Genomic DNA, 24,702 nt, shown 5'->3' on the forward strand with positions numbered 1-24,702 from the left:
GTTGGGTACCACCTTAAATTGTCGTTCTTTTATACTGTATAAAGAATAATTTTATTTTGAAAATAAACTGTTATTAACAATTAACTATCAGTCTTTTTATAGAGAAGTACATTGTTAGTTAATGATTTCTGTATTTGTATGCATCATTTAAAAGATCATGAATTAGTTAATAATGCATTTTACTCTATTGATTTCTCCATTCTATTGATCATTGAATAATTATCATCTAATTGAATTCTCTAGAGATATAATTGAATTGACAATGAGCAGATAGTTTCCTGTCACATCTTTTTGTTATGTAATACTGAATTTTAATAAGTGTTTTATGTAAATTTGTAATGTGATTGGGAATTAAGAGACAGGCTGAGACAGGAGTGAATTTTAAGTAATACAGAGATTGATGAATGTTCTTATTTAGGTCATTAGTATGTAATGTTGGATAAAGCTGGGGAAAAGACAAAAATATGATGTTCCAGACATAACATTTTGGAAATAAATTCTTGCAATTACCTTCTTCTACAAGGCCTGAAGGACCTTTTTAAGAAGTGGATGAAGGGCTTTTATATTTGTTGAAAGGAGTAAGTTCGGTAAGGGCCATATTTGGCCCCAATTATAAAGCTCATAGTTACAAGGTAATACATGTTTAAAGTTGCCCTAAAGACATGTTAGAAAGTTAAACAGAACTGCTTTTGTCAAAGTTTAATTCTAACACGTTGATTTTTGCATCCAAAAAAGGTCAAGATAAGGGATTTTGGTAAAATGTGACAAAATCAGCTAGATTTCAACCAAATAAAGGACCAGGAAACATAGAGCGCAGGCGTCGACAAGCTTAAGATTCAAATAAGACATGTGAAATGTCTTCACAAACATTATTTTAAAAGATCGTTGTTGTCGACGTATGCGCTCTATGTTTCCTGTCCAATAATCTATAGAAATTCTACCATTTTTGTTGATTTTTTCGTGAAAAATCAATATGAGTACAACTTGTGACGTCATAATGAAACAAAGAAACGTAAAATTTTCAACAAAATGGGTTATATCCTAGCTAGTCAATGTATTAGCTATAATTTATCGTGATATTGGTCGATAAATACGGATTTTAAATTTACGCTAAAAAAGGGGGCCATTTTGGGACTTTATCGAACATACTCCTTTGGGATTTACACTTTTGGGGATTGGAATTTACACTTATCTGGACTGGAGAATGGATGATTTCATTTTTTTGGGACTGCAGTATTCACTGTTTATTTTGTGAGATGTCAAGATTAATTTATTTTTAGGGAATCCAGATTACAACCACTCCCATCCCTTCTTTCTATGTAAATTGTTAAATTGATAAAAGATACATATTTCAAGATTCAGTTATTATATACTAAAATGAGAACAGGAATTTATAGAAAATAAGACAGACCAAATCAGACTCTATTGTAAAAATAAATATACAAAAAAAGATTTTATAGCACATGGTCCAGATAGCATTACCCAGCATACACAAAAATCCAGCAAGTTGAAACTTATTTAACGTAACACAAGCTTTTTGAAGGACCTGTTAGCACATCCATTGTAATATGGACGTATGAGATATTGTCATCTGACGACTTTCATTGTCTGTCATCTCAGGATATTCCTGTAATCTTTATCAAATTTCTTCCTTTGTTAAATTCTATCATCATAAAATTAAAAATGATAATTTACATTCAGGACCAGTTTCATCAAAAATAAAACCTCCAGGGAATTATGCCCCTTTGAATTTTAAATATAAAAAACAATATCATTCCGAGGGCTCTCACATGTACACAATCCTTTGACATTAAAGTGTAAAAAAAATTATGTCAACAATAAATATTTTTTATATCTTTGATTAGTGTGAAAATCTGTGTGAATCTATTATATAATTGATGTACATGTTATGTAGAAGAGCTACCCTGAATTAAGTTTGTTGACCTCTTGAATTTCTAAAATCAAAGAGTTTTATAATATTCTTCTGCCTATCATATACAGTATAAATATTAATATTGTAGAATTTTGTCTTACATTTTTTGTTGAACAACCTGAATTTTAAGCAAAACTTAAGAAAATGTCAAATTAGTATTTTTTTCAATCTTGTTATTTTAAATGTGTAAAATGATAACAATCATGACAATGATGATGTCTAATAATAAACTCATCATAGATACCAGGATTAAAATTTTATAGTAACATTATCTGAACTGGTGAAAAAACAATCTATGTGTAGAAAGTATGTCAGTTTTATATACATGTTTTAAGCTTTATTAGTCTAAACCTGTATGTATATATATGATTGTCTAAGATATGTATGGTGCCATACTTTCTTTTTTGTGCATACAAATATCATGTTTTATTTGTAAAAGTCAGAGTGTTTGAATTTATCATTTAAATTTTTTAAGAAGGGACAAACAAATGAAATAAATTATTGCCATATTAGGAAATCTCCAAATATGCATTAAATATCAGATCGCAAGTCTTATTATTGTGATAACCACCCAGTGGCATAATTCACATTTTTAAACCAATGCAATAATTTATGAATTTACAGTATTTTTTTCAATTTGCAAAAAGCTTGGTTCAGATTTTCTTTAATTTGCAAACTAAATAAAGGATGTTTCTACCATATTTTAAATGAGTGGGTGCTACTTGTGCATCTGTAAATAAAAAGACCCTATCATTCCCTGTACTCAGTTACTGTGTGTGTGTGTGTATTGTTTATTGTTAAAATACATAAAAATAAGGAAAAAGCGGGAAGGGAATTATGTTGGACAAGGTTTGTGATATTTTTTATTATTGTAATGAATTAATTAAATGAATAGTGTATATAATTTATAATTATTGTTGTATTGTTATATATTTTAATTAAATTTATATAAAAAAAAGATATAATTAGAAAATTGGTAATGAATTAAAATAAAATGAAACAGACATATGTATGTGTTATTTCAATTCTAGTATTGAGACTTTATATCAAGCCATATTTATTTAAGCATGCAAAGCAAGATTTTGTTTAGTCAATCCATAGCAAGAATATTTTTTCGTTTTTAGCTCACCTGGCCCAAAGGGCCAAGTGAGCTTTTCTCATCACTTGGCGTCCGGCGTCCGTCGTCGTCCGTCGTCGTCGTCGTCCGTCGTCGTCGTCCTGCGTTAACTTTTACAAAAATCTTCTCCTCTGAAACTACTGGGCCAAATTTAACCAAACTTGGCCACAATCATCATTGGGGTATCTAGTTTAAAAAATGTGTCCGGTGACCCGGCCAACCAACCAAGATGGCCGCCATGGCTAAAAATAGAACATAGGGGTAAAATGCAGTTTTTGGCTTATAACTCAAAAACCAAAGCATTTAGAGCAAATCTGACATGGGGGTAATATTGTTCAACAGGTCAAGATCTATCTGCCCTGAAATTTTCAGTTGAATCGGACATTTCGTTGTTGGGTTGCTGCCCCTGAAATGGTAATTTTAAGGAAATTTTGCTGTTTTTGGTTATTATCTTGAATATTATTATAGATAGAGATAAACTGTAAACAGCAATAATGTTCAGCAAAGTAAGATCTACAAATAAGTCAACATGATCAAAATGGACAGTTGACCACTGTAGGAGTTATTGCCCTTTATAGTCAATTTTTAACCATTTTTCGTAAATCTTAGTCATCTTTTAGAAAAATCTTCTCCTCTGAAACTACTGGGCCAAATTAAACCAAACATGGCCACAATCATCATTGGGGTATCTAGTTTTAAAAATGTGTCTGGTGACCCGGTCAACCAACCGAAATGGCCGCCATGGCTAAAAATAGAACATGGGGGTAAAAAGCAGTTTTTCGCTTATAACTCAAAAACAAAAGCATTTAGAGCAAATCTGACAGGGTTAATATTGTTCATCCGGTCAAAATCTATCTGCCCTGAAATTTTCAGATGAATCGGACAACCTGTTGTTGGGTTGCTGCCCCTGAATTGGTAATTTTAAGGAAATTTTACTGTTTTTGGTTATTATCTTGAATATTATTATAGATAGAGATAAACTGTAAACAGCAATAATGTTCAGCAAAGTAAGATTTACAAAAAAGTCAACATGACCAAAATGGTCAGTTGACTAATTTAGGAGTTATTGCTCTTTATAGTCAAGTTTTAACCATTTTTCGTAAATCTTAGTAATCTTTTACAAAAATCTTCTCCTCTGAAACTACGTGGCCAAATTAATCCAGACTTGGCCACAATCATCTTTGGGGTATCTAGTTTAAAAAATGTGTCCGGTGACCCGGCCAACTAACCAAGATGGCCGCCACGCCTAAAATTAGAACATAGGGGTAAAATGCAGTTTTTGGCTTATAACTCAAAAACCAAAGCATTTAGAGCAAATCTAACAGGGTTAATATTGTTCATCACGTCAAGATCTATCTGCCCTGAAATTTTCAGATGAATCGGACATATCGTTGTTGGGTTGCTGCCCCTGAAATGGTAATTTTAAGGAAATTTTGCTGTTTTTGGTTATTATCTTGAATATTATTATAGATAGAGATAAACTGTAAACAGCAATAATGTACAGCAAAGTAAGACCTAAAAAGAAGTCAACATGACCAAAATGGTCAATTGACCCCTAAGGAGTTATTGCCCTTTATATAGTCATTTTTTTTTAACAATTTTCACAAAACTTGTAAAATTTTACTAACATTTTCCACTGTAACTACTGGGTCAAGTTCATTATAGATAGAGATAATTGTAAGCAGCAAGAATGTTCAGTAAAGTAATATCTACAAACACATCACCATCACCAAACCACAATTTTGTCTTGAATCCATCTGTGTCCTTTGTTTAGTATTCACATAGACCAAGGTGAGCGACACAGGCTCTTTAGAGCCTCTAGTTAAATCTAATTATCAGGCGACAAAAATGAAATTAACATCATACATTTCATATACTTGACTGAATGACATAATATTATTAGCATCTATATAGTCCAGTTATTTGTTTTTTTTTCCTCTTGTCAAAATCGGGCCCAGGTTATTAAAAAATAATCCCAACAAAACAATAGTCTTTTATTCAGAGTCTTTTCTTATGTTAGTCTGTATTTCTTTTCATTTGTCTGTTTCTTCATTGGTCATACTTTGCTTTTTAGAGGATCATGTAATTGATCTATGTAATAATCAGTACAGTTGAAAATAGGAAGATATGATTGCAAATAAAACAACTCTCCCCCAGAGACTAAATGAAATAGACGTTAACAACTTTAGGTCACTATAAGTATTTCTATAATGAACCATTATTCAGTTAAGAATAATTTTAATCAATGATAAAGAACAATTGATCCACTGTTTCTTTTATGTATGGTGGCTGTTGAAAAAAAGCAAACATGGATTTTAAACATTGTATCAACTTAGAATTAATATGGTATTAAAAACAATATTTTTATTTCTCATCTCCTTTGTACTCCAATTATCATGGTTAACTATGGTAATGAAATATAGTCGTGTTCTGGCAGGAAAACCCTTGCTTATCCTTTATGTTGAAATGATAAACTAAATTTGGTGACCCAAAGGAGGATAGTACCATGATCTTCGTGTTAGGGAACTATTTCAATTAGTTTATGAAATATCTGCAGGTGATCCATAGATTGGATATAAATAAACTCATCATAGATACCAGGACTAAATTTTGTATATACGCCAGACGCGCCTTTCGTCTACAAAAGACTCATCAGTGACGCTCGAATCCAAAAAAGTTAAAAAGGCCAAATAAAGTACGAAGTTGAAGAGCATTGTGGACCAAAATTCCTAAAAGTTTTACCAAATCCAGCTAAGGTAATCTATGCCTGAGGTAGAAAAGCCTTAGTATTTCAAAAAATATTTGTATTACAGTTTCAATTGATTAAATTTCGTTGTAGGTTTTCAAATGAAATGTCTTGTGCTTTTTGGAAAGTGATTGTTACTGTTTGATTTCAACGAAAAATTAGCGTATTGAATTTAGACGTAGAAAAGAAGATGTAATAAACAAACTACTAGTATAATTACACCCCTTTGAATTTTCCTCTTATTGTACCCCTTTAAAAAAACTTACCCCATCTCCCCGAACTTATGCTTTGTTTCTTAACTATGTCTGAATTTTATTTTTTTTACACAACACCGAGAAAGAACTGCAAAAGCAACTTCAGAGATCAAACATTCTTTGTGTCTAATGGAAGCTCATATTCTTTCCGATGATGAGACGCAAAGGAAGGTGACAGATGAAAGTTTAAACACCATGCACTACTTCGTATCACTGTTGCAACTGTAAAACTTTGCTAAAAAATCGAAGAAAAACCTACTATTCATATATATGACAAATTACTTTTTAAAAAAGAAAACTGAAAGGATGAAAGGGCCAAGATAAGAAAATAAAGACGATTTGATTGTTTGCGATCGATTCCTGTTACAACGTTTTGTTTGTTTGTATCTGTTTCTGTAACAAAATAAATGTTTCGTTGAAATCACAAATCCAATTAAACTGACCATTTAGTGAAAGAATTATAACATGCTATATTGTTAATCTTTGTTATATATAGACACAATTCGCATCGAATGTTATTCAAGTCATGATCAATTTTTAGAACTTTTTGAAATGTGAAATATGTGCAAGAAAAAGTCATTAATCATTTTTCGATTTGTTCCGTCTTGTTTAATCTTTTTATGCAAAATCAATGGAACAAACATAGAAGTCAAATACAAATAAATGTCTAATAATAACGTCTTCTTATAATTAAACTGGATAAAGATAAATAAAATATTTATCGATAGCATCCAGAAAATGTTTTGTCACACAAAGTTCCGCTTCTCGCCGGTAGAAACTAAATAATCCTTGGCAACAAAAAAATCAATGTTACTGATGTACTTTGAATGTTTTACCATTTCTTTGCGATAGCAGTTTCCAAAATATAGTGATTTTGAATTTTCTTGTCAGTTGTGAACACTCAGCATTAATAACGTCTTTGCCGCGTTTGTAAAAGGTTCCAAACAAATCAATACTAGAAAGAATCTAGTCGACTTAGATGATCAATTAGGCTTGATTATTGGTATTTCGCTACAGAAACATATTGATCAGTTTCAGAGTTTACAATTTGAATACAGGATAGTTTACAGACTTTCAAAATAATTTTTCCTGACAAGTGATTTAACAGTGCGACCAGCTAATTAGGAAAAGATTACATATATAAAACTTCTATTGCATACGGACGAAACTCTTATAAAAATCCACATAATTATGCATTGATTTACCCGTTCATACAGTGTGCTACAGACTGCAATAGTTTATTATGTGCAACATTGTTTTAATCTGTATTGAAACAGTTTTGCTGCTATGTTAAAGCTATGTTGAAGCTTTTTGGACATATTGTGTGGGATTTATAACACTTAAATGCAATCAAGAAGAATCTTAGAAGATAAACAGGATCAATTTTACATTTAATAACCGACGTTTGACTCTTATAATCATTTGAAAGCATTTTCGCACCAGATATTGGAAAATTCATTGAGAGTTATGCGCTAGCAATTATCTAACTTGATTGAAACGGGCAGGAAATAATCTGTGTACGTGTAGCACTTTTCGAATAAAAATATCTTTATAGGATTAACAAAAATTCGACATGGCACTGGAATTTGATTCGGATGAAAGTGACGCAGAGGAAAGATCACCGTCTAGAGAAAGTAGAAAGTATAAAGTTCATTCGTTAGATTCCGGATATAATAATCAGAAACCAAAGCGTGATCTTATAGATACACTTTTCACGTATGTAAATAGAGATTTATTGATATGCAAATTATTTTACTTCTTTTTCTTTGCGGCATTTGGATCACTCTTCCCACTGCTTGCAATTTACTTCAAGCAGTTGGCTATGAATCCGACTCAGAGTGGTCTTTTAATGGGATTCCGACCATTTATAGAATTTTGCAGTGCTCCATTTTGGGGAAGTCTTGCTGACAGGTACAGAAAAGCCAAAGAACTGCTTCTATTCTCGTTGTTGTGTTGGATAGTATTCACCCTTGCTATAGCATTTGTTAAACCCCCTCATGACCATTGTTTGACTGGAAATGCCACTCATGCGATACCACCTGGATATGTCCTCAGGTATAAACGTGCTCTTAATCAAGGTCCCGGATACAAGGTCATACCTAGCTCAACTACGATTCAACCAGTTGACATAGTCGGAATTCATGCAAGTAAGACTACTATTCATCCTCATATACATACAGTAGCTCATCATGTATACAAAGGCATTCACAATGTACTTCAAAACAGCAATAAGTCATCGGAAATGAAAGGTAGTACCCACCACCCGATTATTGTTCAGGTCCATAAGGGAATGCACAAACTTCTAAACATGTCAACCACTAAGTCAACACAGGGTCTTGAGACAACAACGATAAATAGAAAATCTGACGATTCTATAAAACCTATGTTTAGTTCTATATATTACGACAAGAAAGACGTGCAGGACACATTTTTCACTTTACTTTTATTAATTGTCATTGGCGAATTCTTTAGTGCACCGGCTATTACGTTTGTCGATTCAGTAACACTTGAATATCTCGGTGAAGATATTGACAATTACGGTCGTCAACGTATGTTCGGCTCTCTAGGTTGGGGTCTAGCAATGTTTTTCGTTGGTCTTGCGTTAGACCATTCATCAACATTTCCAGATCATCCTTGTGGTATAAAGCACATTGCCGAAAAGAACTATACAATTTGTTTTGCCGTCTTTTCTGTCTTAATGAGTTGTGCTTTGATAACTGCAACTCAGCTCCAATTCAGACACCATCACGGCGGTCGAGACATTCAGCTTATGGAAATTGTAGTTCGGGTAAAAGATAGGGTGATGGAGAGAATCACAGGCGAGAAGCGTCCTCATTCTGGACCGCTCTTCGACGATGCTGACAGTGATATAAACTACTTAGAATCAAAAGCTGCGGTTCAAAAGCAATCATCGGAGCAACCGGAAGGGCAACAGGAAGTTAATGACTGTCAAATATCTCTTGACAAGCGCCCAGATATGGTCACGGATGCTGTATCTAAACCAACCGACGATGCCATTGAAGAACCATTTTTAGGAAAATGGATTGCTGTTATAAAGATGCTTGCAACATTCAAGTATATTTCAGTACTATTTGTGGCATGGTTTATGGGATTTGGTATTGGTTTGATATTCACTTTCCTGTTTTGGCACTTACAAGACATTGGTGGAAGTCCTACATTATTTGGTGTGGCCTCCATACTCAATCACGTGTCTGAATTGCTAGCATTCTTCTTTAGTCGTAAAATAATTTCTTCTTTTGGTAAGTATTTGTTAATTAGATTAAAAAACACCGTATATTCCCTTCACATCACATAAAACATGTGGACAACTTGACATTTAAATTAGTGTAGGTAGCCTATCCGAGTGTTGTTCGTGGGTGTAAGCAATTCTGTCTATTTCAAAGCAATTAAAAGAAGAGAATAGAAGCGAAAAATCGATTACAGTTTGTTTCCTCATTGTACTAAGGGCCCTTTTTTGGAATATCAAATTATATTTGTCATCTTTTGAAAATCTGATTGAATGACAAAATGAGAAACCTTAACACTAGCTTTTGTTTTAAAGAGTTAAATTCACATTATAAATGGCAATCTAACATGTCGTTAAACAATGTTTAAAAGAAAAAATATAAATTTTATGATTAAGTTTCACCTCAAAGCATCACACAACATTCGCTGGAGTGCCACAAAAGGCAACAAACAACAGGAGACACCAAAGGGACAATGCAGAAAAAACTATACTCAAAGAAAAACGCATGCACTCTCTCGCAAAACGACAAAAGACACAAATTCCACAAATCATTACACAGAAAACTGGAGCTACATGATCCTCATAAAAACCTGTGAATAACTCAAATGCCATGGAAGGGTCAGTAATTCTTGCTCAAATAACGAAACTGGTCGTGTTCTTCCCTTAACAAATAGATGAGTCATATCCGTTAATAACGTATTAGACAATAGTGGATTGGTGCATCAAACCACGAATTAATCGGTTAGTACTGGAATGAAAATTCGGATTGCAATTGGTACTGTTAATGTTATTGAGTAGTTATAATATTTAATAACATAAGTATGCATATGTCATGTATACGATAATCTAATAAATTAAGGTATGCTGTATATTAAATAACTCATTCTTTTAAATACTTTATTCTGTATTCTGAAAACCAACAATCTGTCAATCTATACTGTAAACCATATCCTTTTACTGCCTCCGTATCTCAAATCTTATAAAAGCGGATCACGTGTCAAAACTGCCATTTTAAATGTCTCTGAGAAAGAACATTTTCTCAAATAGTATGTTAAATATACGATCTGTAAAGCTAATAAAACTAACTTGTGTGGGATGACTTCAGCGGAAACGGTCATTTCCAATCCATTTGTTGTTTGTAATATTTTTTACAAGTGCTAATCAACGCAAAAGTATAGATGATCAATTCTGTTCATTTTAATGTACAAGTTCTCTCTGTCTATAGATACTAAATTATGATGTGGGAGTCTGAAATGAAATTGAATCAATGTCGTCCACTTTCTCTGTGAATCAATACAATGCAAAGAATGAAAGCAAGAAATCAATATAGAAACTGAAATATTGCTTGCAAACACGGGGTTTATAAATGGATGGCTTCATAAGAACATAACTGTTGGATATGTGTGACTGATTAAGGATTTACTGATTATTTCAAATATTGATATAAAATTAACACGGTTTACTTTTACATAACAGCAAGTGTTTCCCCAAGTCCTAGTGTCTATATTGATGTACTCAAAGGGTCTTTGCTTTGGAAATTAAATAAACACATTTATTCGAAAGCCAGTTGTTTGCCATCTTCGCTAGCCTAGGGTTACGATCCACTTCCCTCCTCTCCACCCCTGGCAGACTGAGATAGAATTCGGTAATGATTTTTATTGGTTGCAGTCGAAACTCGCTGCATCCAATCAAAAAGCTCCTATAACATGACCACGTGTAAAATGTAGAAAGTGTATGTAAACAATTGCCACGTGCTTATCGTGCAACAAGTCTTTACATCCCGAAACATACGACTATATTAAGTAACAATTTGAATGTTTTTAAACAACTAATAGAAGTTCTGGTGTATGTTTCTTGCAGAAATGCATGAATGTTAACGTATATTTTCATTTCCTGCTTTACCAAGTGTGTAGAATCTAGACGCTACCGGGTTTTTTTTTGAAGCAACACAGTTATACTAGTGTTCCCTTCTTTACCTCTTGTGCATTTTTTAACAGGATTCTTTTTTTTAAAACTTTGGTCGACATAACAGATGTCACTTTTCCTATTATTCTATTTGTTCTTATAAAAAGTCTATCAAAAGAAAAAAAATGGTACTTATCCTAGATAATCATAGAAGTTTTAATAAACAATGTTACAGTGAGAATAAAAGTATTAAATGTCAGCATAATGCATTAACTAAATAATTATCAAATAACTACGTAATTAACACAATGTATTTTGGGACTAAAATCAATAAATATCATAATAAAGAGTTTATAAGTATTTGAGCAACATAAATAGACTGATCGTGCTCAATATCAATTTTGTGTCGTTTATTGTACATGAAAGCAATTATAATTGCTTAAATTATACATTACTGATGACGTTTTTCACAAAGACGTGGAACTAATTTCCTTAGTTTTATTTCAATTTAATGTCAATTTCTTCTTTACTACAATTATAAGTTAATGTGTATACTTTAAAAGACAATATATGCTGTGCATTATAAATGTTTAATTTGCAATTTTAGTTACATACTCAGTCTGTCTTAATCAAAACAAACAGAATAATAATATTCCAGACTTAAACCAAATTTTAGTGGTACATATATCAGCATTCCTTATTGCAAAATGTCCTTCAATTTGAAATTTAAGAATAACATTTGGAATTTAAATATGTATTTTGTTTGGTTAACTTTTGATAGTCACTAATATCTGGCATATGAGACGATTCTTATCTAATTTATATACATGTAGTAGTAATACGAAAATATTTTGTCTTTTCTCTAACTTATTATAAACATAGTAATGTGTTTTGATAAAACAATAAAAGGTACCCTCTAAGAAGATGGATTCGAAATAAATTGGATATTGCATCTATTTTTCTGTCATCAAATGGATAACTTGTATGACCATATGAATCGCTAGCTGTTCTATCTCGTCTTTTTTTCTGATTTTTATTTGCTGATAGTATAAATGTTATTAAACGGAAGACTAGACACATTGATATTACCTCCTGCATCCCATGGGGCATATAAATTCGATCAATTTTATGATGCCTGTTATAAGAGATAATCAAAAGAACGTCATATGATACTAAATGCAGCATGAAAGTCATAAATACGACTTTTTAGGGACTAAATTAGCAATGTCTGACAAACTTATTCATATAATTTTGTTTAACAAGATTATATAATTGCTTCACACTTCCGTGTAAAGATATGAAAATAGTAGGAGGTCACTGGGTTGATTTTTTAAAACTTGGAATAAGTCATATTTACTCAATATCTTATAAAATGAAGTAACAAAAAATACACAAAATACGAGCTTAGTCGTGACGGTGTATAGCTGTAAAATTGATTATCATCTTTTGTTTATTTATCAATAACACTTGAATGTTATTGAGACATTATAGAGGTATCTTGGCAATTAGGTTGCTGTCGTTGACTTTTACTGCCATCTACCTTTTTCCGGTGTCAAATGGGCCATCATGGTCACTACTTGAAATTATCCATCGACGTATAACAAATCATTGGTTTATGTGTGAACTTCATAAAACATGACTATTGACAACTATATATATATGATACTTCGAAAAACAATTAATTATTTACAATTACATTAAGTGGAATAGACAACATTTACATGTTAAGTAATAAGCAATTGACATAGACTGTTGTGGTCGTTATATTGACTTTGTTGTATGTATAAGTATTAATACTTATGGGACCTGTCCTGTTGCTCACAAAACGCATAAAATCTTTAAAATAGTCATATTCAGTTCACGTAACCTCCTAATACATAATGACAGTAATGTCATATTTACCAGTTTTATAAAACTTTGAATTTTTTAAATACTAAGATTTTTTTATTATTTTTTTAATACCAGAAATAGATTTCCTTAACTGTATTTTGCAAAAAGTTGAGAATAATTTGGTCATCAATGCTCTTCAACTTCGTAATTTATTTGGTCATTTCCCTTTTTTCGATTCAAGTGTCACTGATAAGTCTTTTGTAGGCCAGGATTACAATGTGCATAGGACATGGCGTAAAGTTTTGTACGATAAATGAATTTGCTTCCACGTGACAAACCCTTTTTTCCTACTGGCAGTATAAAGTTCCGTCTTTTATTCCGGTCAGTCCACTTTAAAGACATAACCTATTGAATTTATCAATATTTTGATCAGGTCTTTAATATGCAGAAATATTGATAATGGTTGTGAAGCCAATTGCTATCATCTAATCAATCTTAATATTAAAGATATTTCGAAATACAAATAGGCTAAATAATAAATAAACCTAGACTATGACAGAATTAATGCATTATTGTCGGAGTAGTTATTCCTTGTCATTCTCTATTTTTTTTTTATATATATCTGTATTGCGAATCTTGGTGCTAAAAATCAATATGACTGTCTAAAAGTTGTTTAAGGTTCTATCACCAATGCGATCTTTATATCGATCACTTGAATATCACGAAACACAAATAACTTTGAAAATATTGAAAAAAACCGTTGCATAATCGATTATAAACAAACAAAAGCGCGTACAACGGGAATATAACTTATGATGCAAATAGAATTTTTTAAGATAAATCCAATACATTATTGGCAAAAATAACTATGTTTGATTAAGTTTTACAGAAACAGATCAAAACTGTATGAAGACATATACAATTAATTGCACTACAAAAATCCTACTGGGAGCCCAATAATACTAATTCACATGTGTACCAATATATACAACACACATGCTGTTATCAAGGTTCCACAAAAGTCAAAATATAGGACACTGCATAAACATGAAAACTTTGCCTGTATTTGTAAAGTCCTGAACTATGGGAACATATGTTCATTTAAACATACGTAACATATACACACTGTGTAAATTGTTAAAAAAAAATGAATTTTTTGTGTTATGGTAAAACCGGTTTTGGGGGTGAACACTAAATTTTCCAAAAAAATCTGAGGCCTACTAGACGACTTTATTTGTTTAAAATTGTTATGAATGAATACTGTTACATGTAATGTAGGACTTTATTCATTTTATGTTGAAAAATACAGGCAAAGTTTTAATGTTTATGCAGTGTCCTATATTTTGACTTAAGTGGAACCTTAAATCTAAGTATCATTTTTTAGTCCATTTTGATAGCCTGTTGCTTTGAAGTCAGTCTAATCATAAACCATGTTTTCCCCTTTGAAACAAAGCATCTGCAATTGATCGCTGAAATCATTGTTGTGACACCCACCTTTTCTTTATCCAGGATTTCTCATGATCAACGCTATTCTAATTTTTGCTTATCTATTTTTTTCGTTCACACACAAGTGCAAGCAAGTACACTTTATACATGTAGACCTAGTACTTTATAACGAAGAAAATAGCATTTTCGATACAAATACCGAATACAAAAAAATAATTGATTGACAATTTAATCGTTTCTGAATTTTCGTCGAATGAACACTCTGTTTTTGATGTTTTTAATCCGGCAATATCCAGTTCTTGGATATATGCGTTATAGTTATTAAACTGGTGTATTCCCAAATGATAATATTTTAACAGATAACTAATAATAATATTGGCAATTATACGTAGTTGAGTAGATTGTCGCCATAGCGTCAACGTATTGAGTGATTAGCGATTGATATAGACTTATTTGGTCGTTATATCGAACACATATCTAAATACTGTCAGGCTATTATGTTAACGTTAGATTTTCAATAATAATTCATTGTTTGTATATTATCTATTCATTTATTCATGTTGTATATCAAATGCATGTCTAACTTATTAATTTCATTTTCTATATTCTAAAAAAACGTATGTCGTATTTGATGCTGAGAGTGAAACATCCGTTCACCAATTAATCAATCATTTTTTTAATTTGAACACGATGCCCATTTGAACTAGCCGAAAAGTTTGCTTTCAACATCTTTTCTTGTTAAACATAATTGGCAATACATAATTTGCAATGGTGATATTTAAATTGCTAATAAATCGGATACCACCCAATTAAAATTTAACAACGCATAAAAAATTACATGATACTTTGGGGGAGAGGAACTCTAATGGTTTTGAAGAGTAAAGCTAAAGTAAACTATTAGCGCATGTCGTATTACTCATGATGCAAAAAATCTCTGGTAGACAGTCATATCAGTAATAAATCACCTCTCTTAAGAATATTATCGATTTATAATTACTATACTTAGTTATTCTATACATAAGTCATACTATGCGTCTGAGCAGAAAAAAAAATACAGATGTCTGTAGATTTTTTGGTGAATGGATATACTAAGAGAAAACACCAATAAATAAAAGATAAGGAGTCCAATGTTACTAAAAATTAAAAAAAAAACATAATCAAGGAATATTTTTTTTTATTCTAGTGTAAACTTAACAAAATGTATATATCAATAAATCTAATCAATTGATCATTCCCTGGGTATAGTCAGTTGGGTGTTACAGGGTACGGCAAGAGCAGCTTAAATCTTGAGTTTTTGTAATAAACAATTTTTGAATATTAAGATTATAATGTTTAAAAAAAAAAGAGACTATGATCCACTGATTGATTGATTGACTGTCCATGTTTAAAGGGGCACCAGCTGTCAAATTAATGTTCACTGATTTAACTCAAATTCTCATATTTTATTTATAACAATATAAAAAATTTATCCAAACTATCAAAAGTCTAAAGTAAACAGTTTACAGAGCATAGGATCGATAATATGTAGTTTCGTTTCGTGTGTATTTTAGTCTAAACGCCATCTAATTAAATATCGAGTTGACCTCAGATGACCATATAAGCGATGAAAATATTAATATAGATATAAATAGATTGAGCCAACTCGTGCAATTGGATTTTTATAGGTCTGTTAAAATTTTATTTTATAGATTAAACATATATGTTTCTCATAGTTTTTACCTGTATAAGAAAAACAAATTGTGGGTCGAATCAGTCATCAAATGATTTACCTTTGTTTTACTTTCAATGTTGACATTCTTTTCCTTTAAATAACCAGTACACGTACAATGCATGCGTTGTCCATCTCTAGTTAAAGGGTTAAATTGAAGTTCACATGCATACAAAGTTAATGAGGTCGAATTATTCACTTGCAAGTGAATAATCCATTATCAATATTTTTTAGCTAAATTTGACAAAATTGAACCATTTTAGCTGCTAAAAGCGAATTATTATTTCACTTTCTCACTTTCATTATTGATTGAACAAAAACTTTAGATTTTTAATATCTCTCGTAGCTAGTGCCCCTTTAACGTCACGTTCAGCACTATTGTCTTTTTTGGCAGAAGAAGTCGGAGTACCAGGAAAGAATCTATTTCACGATTTATTATGATTGTCAATAAAACAATTCTTCATATAAGACCAATACAATTAGATACTTGAACTAAAGAAATAACAACCAATCTTTCCAAATTAATGGACCATTACCATTAGTATCACATAAGTTTTTAAAAAATACTGTGAGCGAAGTTTGATTATTATTCATTGTGATTCCTAAAAGTCTTTATAAAATAAATATCTTGCCTAATTATATTACTGGTGCTAAAATCAATAAGACTGTTGGGAAGCTGTTTGAAGATTCTAAAAAAGTTATAAGAATCTTATGTGATCCTTACATTGATCCCTAATATCAACAACATGGAATTATAATGTCTTTTATAATTAACTAGAAAATAATGGATTTTCCCTAACAGATAACGTTGCACAATCGATTATTACCAAATAAAAGTCTATTCAGAAGAAATACAACTAATGACGAAAATAGTAATCTTTGAGATAAAACCAATTTAAATTCTTTCATGTAGTAAGACTTGGTTTTATGTCAGTTTGATACTGTAAAGATGAAAACTGAATGTAGAGTTAGGTTAATGCACGTTTTCTATTCATCCCACCATAAATTTCATTTCTGGTACCAATCTATATCAATTTGTTATGTAACAGGTACCAGTATTGATATCGCAAGTCTCTATAGGTTTTTGATTTCATTATATTGAGTCCATTTCTATGACTAAGGATATTCGTTTTACCGTGAGATCTTTTTCTAGAATCGCTTCTTCATATATCAGTCAAAAATTGCCATATTTTTTTTTATATAAGCCTTGCCCTTAACCGAAGAATAATATTTTGAGAATCAAATCTTTTTTAACTTTAAATTTGATATTTTGTTTACTATGTATGGCGATTACTCAACACGCAGAAAAAACTTCTTGGATACAATTAAGTTAATATATTGAACGATCTTTGAAATATTATTCCCGTCTACGATATATGATAATTAAGAATGTGCAATTTGTATATCAGTCTGAAGATTTTTGTTTTAATGTGGATTTCTAAAATCATATTTGAGTCTTTCAAGCTTTCGAACTCATTGTACATGTATGTTTTTGTTTTATTTTAGGTAATTAATTTGATTTTATAAATTAAATATAGAAAAAAGAAGATGTGGTATGATTGCCATTGAAAAAAAACTCTCCATAAGAGACCAGAATGACACAGTAATTAACGACTATAGAATATGTGATAGAATACATATTTCCTAAAACTTCGCGTTCATCGTATCATGTGCAATGTAACAAAACCATGATGGTAATGGCAAGTGTCGTTTATATGTACTTCACAAATGATGCATATATAAATTAAATAAAAAAGTAAAATACTGAACTCCGATGAAAATTCAAAACGGAAAGCCCTCAATCAAATGAAAAAAAAAAGTTCAAACACTTCAAACGAATGGATAACAACCGCCATATATATATATAATCCATTGATCATGCAATTGTCTGTAATCATGAGATGCAACAAACTCAAAATGAACAATGAAGTAGCGAGCAGCAGTCTGTTTGTAGGGATGCTTAAGCCTTATTTGATGATGATTATTAATATTTAATGTTTTTTGCAGGACATATAAGGGTGCTTTATGCCGGTTTGTTGGGAAATGTTGCAAGATTTATCTATATCTCGTTACTCAAGAATCCATGGTGGGTGCTTCCGTTTGAACTTATACAGGGTAAGTAGTTACTCATTTATTCTGTACGATCATTATACATTTTCCCTAAGAGCATCTATTCATTAAACTAGTGGTATTGAAATACACCACACTATTTAATATAATTTTGAAACATATAACATTGACACCGGCTCTCATCTGTAAGTACAGAATCTCGCTGTTTCTCTGTGTGTTCTAAATATCAATACGTGAAATTTGTTTATAATAGCTCATTTTTTTTAATATAGTAGCCATGCCTGAAATTTCATCTGTCGAAGGTCGAGCAAATCGAAAAATAAGGAGCTAGCAATATTGTATAACTGTTTATTGAAACAAGGAGATATAGTTCCAAAATTCCTTATTTTTTTCTGCACCAGACTTACCCGATGTCCTTGCCTTAAGTTTTAAATGATGATGTTTCAGAAAATTTAGGTATAAACAAAATTTGCATTGTTTGAAATAATGTGCAGGGTAAACTTATATATTCAAACGCCATACATTAGGGTTAGTTCTATTTCATTTTTTTATTTAAACCTGTGTTTTTAAAGTTATCATTAAATCAAAGGATTCCAGATTGTATGACACTGTTCTATTACTTTTCAACTGTCTGCCATGTTACTTCAACTTCAGGAGGTAATAAATACACGATGCGAAAATACACAGAAAAAAATATATTGCATGGTGAAAAAACAATTAAATTTGAAAACAACTTTTTCCTTTTTCTTAAAATAATCAGTAACTGCCTTGTGTATACTCGTATTCATTTTTCTACATTACACTTTTTTGTAACGCAGGAGTTACCCATGCTGCTGTGTGGGCTGCCTGTTGTTCCTACATCACACATGCAATTCCTTCCGAGCTACGTTCTTCTGCCCAGGGGATATTACAAGGATTACACCATGGGCTAGGAAGAGGGTGTGGTGCTGTGTTTGGTGGTATCATGGTATATAGCTATGGTATGTATGGATCATTTGTGTGCTTAATGATAATATAATGAAATCCGACATGATCTTTCATTAATTAACTTTTAAAAAATATATGCATTATGTATTGAACCACTCTGAAAAGTATATTTTAAACGTTTATTAAGAGAATTTTACTATTCAAGAAAATATATATATAATACTAGTACTGGTATAAAAAAGAATAATATACAAATAAAAAATAACACATGAAAAAAACAGACAACACCACGTCTAAAGACAAAACACTAAAAAAATCTCTATAAAACAGAAAACAGGAAACTAAAAACAGAAACATGAATCCTCCTCCAAAAACAAGCCCTATTTTTTCAATCTTTCACCACAGGCCTAGCATGTGAAGAATATATCGACGGACTACTATCAATTTATCTTTTGCACATTTGAACTAAGTTATCTATTCACAAGCTATAACATTTCGAAAATATATACTGTAATAGATTACAATTTCAGGTACTAGAGTGACTTTCCGAGCTTATGGAATAACCTGTTTGATAATCTTGATCTTTTATGTGGGTCTTAATCGTTTCTTTGGAAACAGAGCACATTTCTCTTATGGATCTAGTATGAAGCATGAACGTCTAGAAGAGGAGTCGCCTACATTACATTTAGCTCCGCATGGAGTGCCCTCTGGAATGGCACGAGATTTGTCTAGTAGTAGATTGAAAGACGAAGGTAAGATAGATAATTTGCCGATATTATCTCATATGGTTATTTAGATTGCTGTATTTTAAAAAATCTATATGAAATAACAGACAGAATTTTATATACATTAAGATGTTATTTGAAAGAAATACATCGATAAATTTTGCAGTAATATCTCCACTTTATTGTTTCGGAAGGGAAATGTTAATTGATAATACGATACCGTCTAGTTGATCGGATGCGATGAGTAATTAAGGTATCGGGTCTCTACATTTTTTTTGGTTTGTTACTCCGATTTGTTTTTGCTTAATTGAACAGCGGTATACTACTGTTGCCTTAATTTGTAATAGAACATGAATGAAATGATTGTTTTAGTCAATAACAATATAAAGGTGAAGCAAATATGACTTTTCACCTAATAACTAACACCAGATTACAAGCCACTGTTCTATAAAGATTGTTTGAACGCTGCTGAAGTTGATGATATTGAATATTCCTATAGTATCGTCCGCCTCCCGTTTTAAGATATGAATTTATAGAGATATATTGTGTCATCCGAAGCACTACTTCACATATCGCTTAAAGAGTCATGATTCTACATAAAACATGGTAACCAAATTCCCATTGATAACTATTATGAAATATCTGTTGGGAACAAAATGTTACAGTTTAAACATAAATTTTTGTCTGTGAATAACAGCAGTAGCACACTTTTACAAAAAAAAAGAGGTGAACGATACCTAAGTGATAGTCAAACTTATAAGTAGACAACAAACTGAAAATGTCATGAATAATACGAAAAACGACTAAAAGACAAAAGATAAACTTCAAAATACAACATAGAAAACTTTAACACGGATAGCGCAGTTATATATAATTAAATTAGGTCGTTTTATAAACTACAATAATGAAGGTAATATATAATAAATGTATAGATAGCTGTCACTGTGTTAGCAATGCTTACGGATCGTTACCGATATGCTCCGCATTCTCTTAATAGTATTTCTCATCTAAATAACAGGTTAAATTTTAAAGCCATAAATGACTTCCATGCATTGAGAAATTAGAAGTTAAACAAAACCTTCTAAATAAATATATTTAAACATTATAAATGAAAAGGTTGCTCAAAAGCGGTTGAATTGGAGATAAGCAAGTCATTATTCGAGTTAATTAACGTAGTAACGACCATCTCCGCTTACTTTGCCCTTAGACACAGATGTAAAAAAAATTCACGTTTATGGTCTTTTTCGATATTAATATATAGTTAACAGTCGATGTTTTCTATTACAGGTGCTTCTACATATGGATCTACTTACGGAGGTTAGTATATTACATTACTTCTACACTTATATATAACACTTCATTCCTATCAATTCCATTCCCAGACAAAAATTGTGTACTATATACAATGAATCTTGGCGTCATTTACGCGTTTTATGGGCACATTGGATTCTTCTCCCCTGAGTTTACAAGGTCATTGTACCATCTAAACTCATTTAAAGCATCTGAGTAATCTTATATACATTATTCAACTTTACCCATAGAAATATATTGATTTAATCATTTATCTAGAGATGAAGTATGATTGCCAATGAGACACCTATTCACCAAAGCCACGCTTGAAATTATCAAATATTCTTGGAAGCACTACATAGAAACAATCACAAGCACGTTCCAATAAAGATACCGTATTTCATGCTGACGGGAAACCGTTAAACCCGTATGTCCGTTCAAGACCGGAAAACTAACTTTATATCATTTCTGGCGTATATACAAAATTTAGTCCTGGTATCTATGATGAGTTTATTTACAACTACTGGGTCGATGCCACTGCTGGTGGAGATTTATTTCCCCGAGGGTATCACCAGCCCAGTAGTCAGCACTTTTTGTGACGACATGAATATCATTGATATGGTTATATTTATAAATAAACTGTTTTACAAAATTTTGAATTTTTGAAATACTAAGGCTTTTCTACCTCAGGCATAGATTACCTAAGCTGGATTTGTCAAAACTTTTAGTTTAGGAATTTTGGTCCTCAATGCTCTTCAACTTTGTACTTTATTTGGCCTTTTTTTACTTTTTTGGATTCGAGCGTCACTGATGAGTCTTTTTGTAGACGAAATGCGCGTTTGGCGTTTATACAAAATTTAGTCCTGGTATCTATGATGAGTTTATTCATGTGTGAACAATGTTTCCAAATCAATTCTACTGTACATAGCAATGTCATCCCATTTTGTCATCCCTTGTGCCGATACGATTAATATCGTTGTGTTTACTTCTTAAATTTTATCCTTACTAAAAGTATAAGGTCATATCTTTTAGTATTTTTATGAACTACGCATAAATGATCGTCTTTGACTATTTTTCGAGTATCATGCAATATTTTCTACATGCCGAGTGATTATCATTAACCGATTTTCTTCTCAATTGTTTACGTTTCATTTACAGTAACTATTCATGTGCCGAGGAAAAAATCGAATTTGTTATCATTGATTATTCGGATATTAATGATCAAATATTAATTATTTACTAGTTAATAGGTATTGCATTATTTAGTATGTTATTAATTAAGTTTACTTTATTATTTGTTTTGATAGATGGACAAAACGTAAATACTGACGTGAGTATAGATACACTGTCATATAAAGGTTAATGATGATGTTTCAAAAATAAAATGGGTATTTCACCAGACTGCTGCTAAGTGATTAATTGCACTACACAATAAACAAATATAGGTCATATGGTCTTCAGTAAGGGATGACTGAAGGCAAATTCAAAATTTGGGTCGATGCACTTTTCTAGATATACCTTTATCAGGAATGCTCCAATTCGAAAATTTGGAGCAACATTTATAAGTAAGCATCGACAACAAACAAGAGAGTTCAAAATGTCAGTGCAAATCAGATGTAAATTATTTAAGTCACACTTGTGAATGTCTTGCTAAAGAATGAGAATAATAAATTGTTATGATCTTGCAACAGATAATTGCCAAATTTCAAATGAATCAACTCTCGAAAATTTGTTGCCAGATATTTTGTTTTACCACTCGAAATCGTATCATTCTCTCATCACGCATACATTGTTTTATGTCTTTACACTTGTGTCAACTTTTGAATTTCTGATGCATAGAGTCCAGACAAGCCGTAGTAAATTTTGATTTACGTTTAAAAATTTCCATCCAAATTTATTCTGTAAGTACATTTGATCCAATAAACATAGGTATTTTCAAATTCACTATTATTTGCTTGTAATTGGTAACTAAAATATTTAAAGAACTAAATGAATTCATTTCTTTGTTTATAGCTCTTCGATACTGGAACAAATAGAATTTATATGGATGGTCCTCCAGGATTAGATACACAGATATACCAACAACAACCGTACAATACGAATGATCATATGTATGGTCCTTAATAAAGACTACAATCATAGAATATTCAACGTAGAGTATTAGTCAAAAGTTATTTTCTGTTAAAAATGTATAACTACTTATAAAAAAAGAATGAGTCAATAAGAATGATTGCACATGATAATTTTGTTACAATGTGATATACATGTATATGTATATTAGTACATGATAGTATAGTTATAAAACAAATAGTATTCACAATTATTTTACTGTCAAAAATAGGTATCTTACGAAAGAACCTTTTTTTTTAACTACAAGTACTTCATATAGATTTCAATATAAATTTTAGTCAGATTATCTAGTCAAAACCAGCTGTTAAATTTGATGTTGAGGATGTATTCTGATTATAAAATGTTATGGAATTTTTATTCACACAAGTTTTGTTATTTGTAGTAACAGTAAAAGAAAGACAACCATAGCTCATGCCAAAGATTGCGCCTATAAATGTAACATCACTGATTTAACATAACCTTACTTAACTTAACCAGTAAGTTTGTTTGAAATCTAAAAGTTTCTGCTATGATTTAGCTAAATATATAGATTAATTTGTCATGTCTATACTATATTCAATTTGTTTTAAGAAAACTATACCTCCTAGATCGTCCAAATTACTAACAAAAACGAGAATTAAAATAATTTTCAGGTGATTAAAAGTATAAATGCAATCGATGGAAGCTAGTGTCAATCAATCAAAATACTATTTTGTAATTTACTTTGTTAGTAGCCATCGTTTTTTGCTATTGAGCAAATGTCATACATCTTAAATTTATACAAATCTTACATTCGTCTGTTAATTATTTGCGATTATTAACATGGGAAAACGTGATATTTGTTAAGATCATCTTCCAGTGTGGCATTAACATTGTGTATCGATAGAAACCAGTCGCAACAGATTTCAAGACAAAATAGTGGGGTAAACTATACAATATTTAACGAGGAGGAAACTCAGGCTGTGTTTACTTCACAACTTAAGTATGAATGTACATATATGCCATTTGTATATACAATTCGTATGTTTGTGTACATGTATATCATTTATTTTCACAACATTTAGGATCACTTAGTTATATCAGTTGAAAGTAACAAATGTAAACCTTCATTACAATTTTGAATGTTTAGAAAAAAGTAGGAAAGCAAATGTAAAATATATTATACTGTATTAAAAACAGTTACAAAGTTGAATGTTTGTTTCTTATTTCCATTTTTCCTAATGGGAAAAAAACTATTCAAATGTAATTACATTTCCATAGTTACAAGGAGACCCATTTTGCAAGAAATACTTATCCTTACGAACAACAGAAGTTCACGTCATGTTTTATTTTAATTCATAACATGGACGCTTTTATTGCACCAGAACCTCTTTTTCAGTAATATCCGAGGCGAAA

General features: G+C 31.2%; 1 protein-coding gene across 1 annotated transcript; it reads left to right on the top strand.

Moving 5' to 3' along the window:
- The first annotated feature begins 6,847 nt into the window (after positions 1 to 6,847).
- LOC139512099 (major facilitator superfamily domain-containing protein 6-like) lies at positions 6,848 to 24,499 on the top strand. The gene is made up of 7 exons (XM_071299484.1): positions 6,848 to 9,310; positions 18,194 to 18,301; positions 19,075 to 19,236; positions 19,714 to 19,935; positions 21,196 to 21,225; positions 22,506 to 22,528; positions 23,212 to 24,499. The coding sequence occupies exons 1-7, from the start codon at positions 7,624 to 7,626 to the stop codon at positions 23,320 to 23,322; spliced, it is 2,343 nt and encodes a 780-aa protein (XP_071155585.1). The 5' UTR covers positions 6,848 to 7,623; the 3' UTR covers positions 23,323 to 24,499.
- Positions 24,500 to 24,702: the final 203 nt, after the last annotated feature.

This window comes from Mytilus edulis, chromosome 2, assembly GCF_963676685.1.
Source record: "Mytilus edulis chromosome 2, xbMytEdul2.2, whole genome shotgun sequence".
NCBI lineage: Eukaryota > Metazoa > Mollusca > Bivalvia > Mytilida > Mytilidae > Mytilus > Mytilus edulis.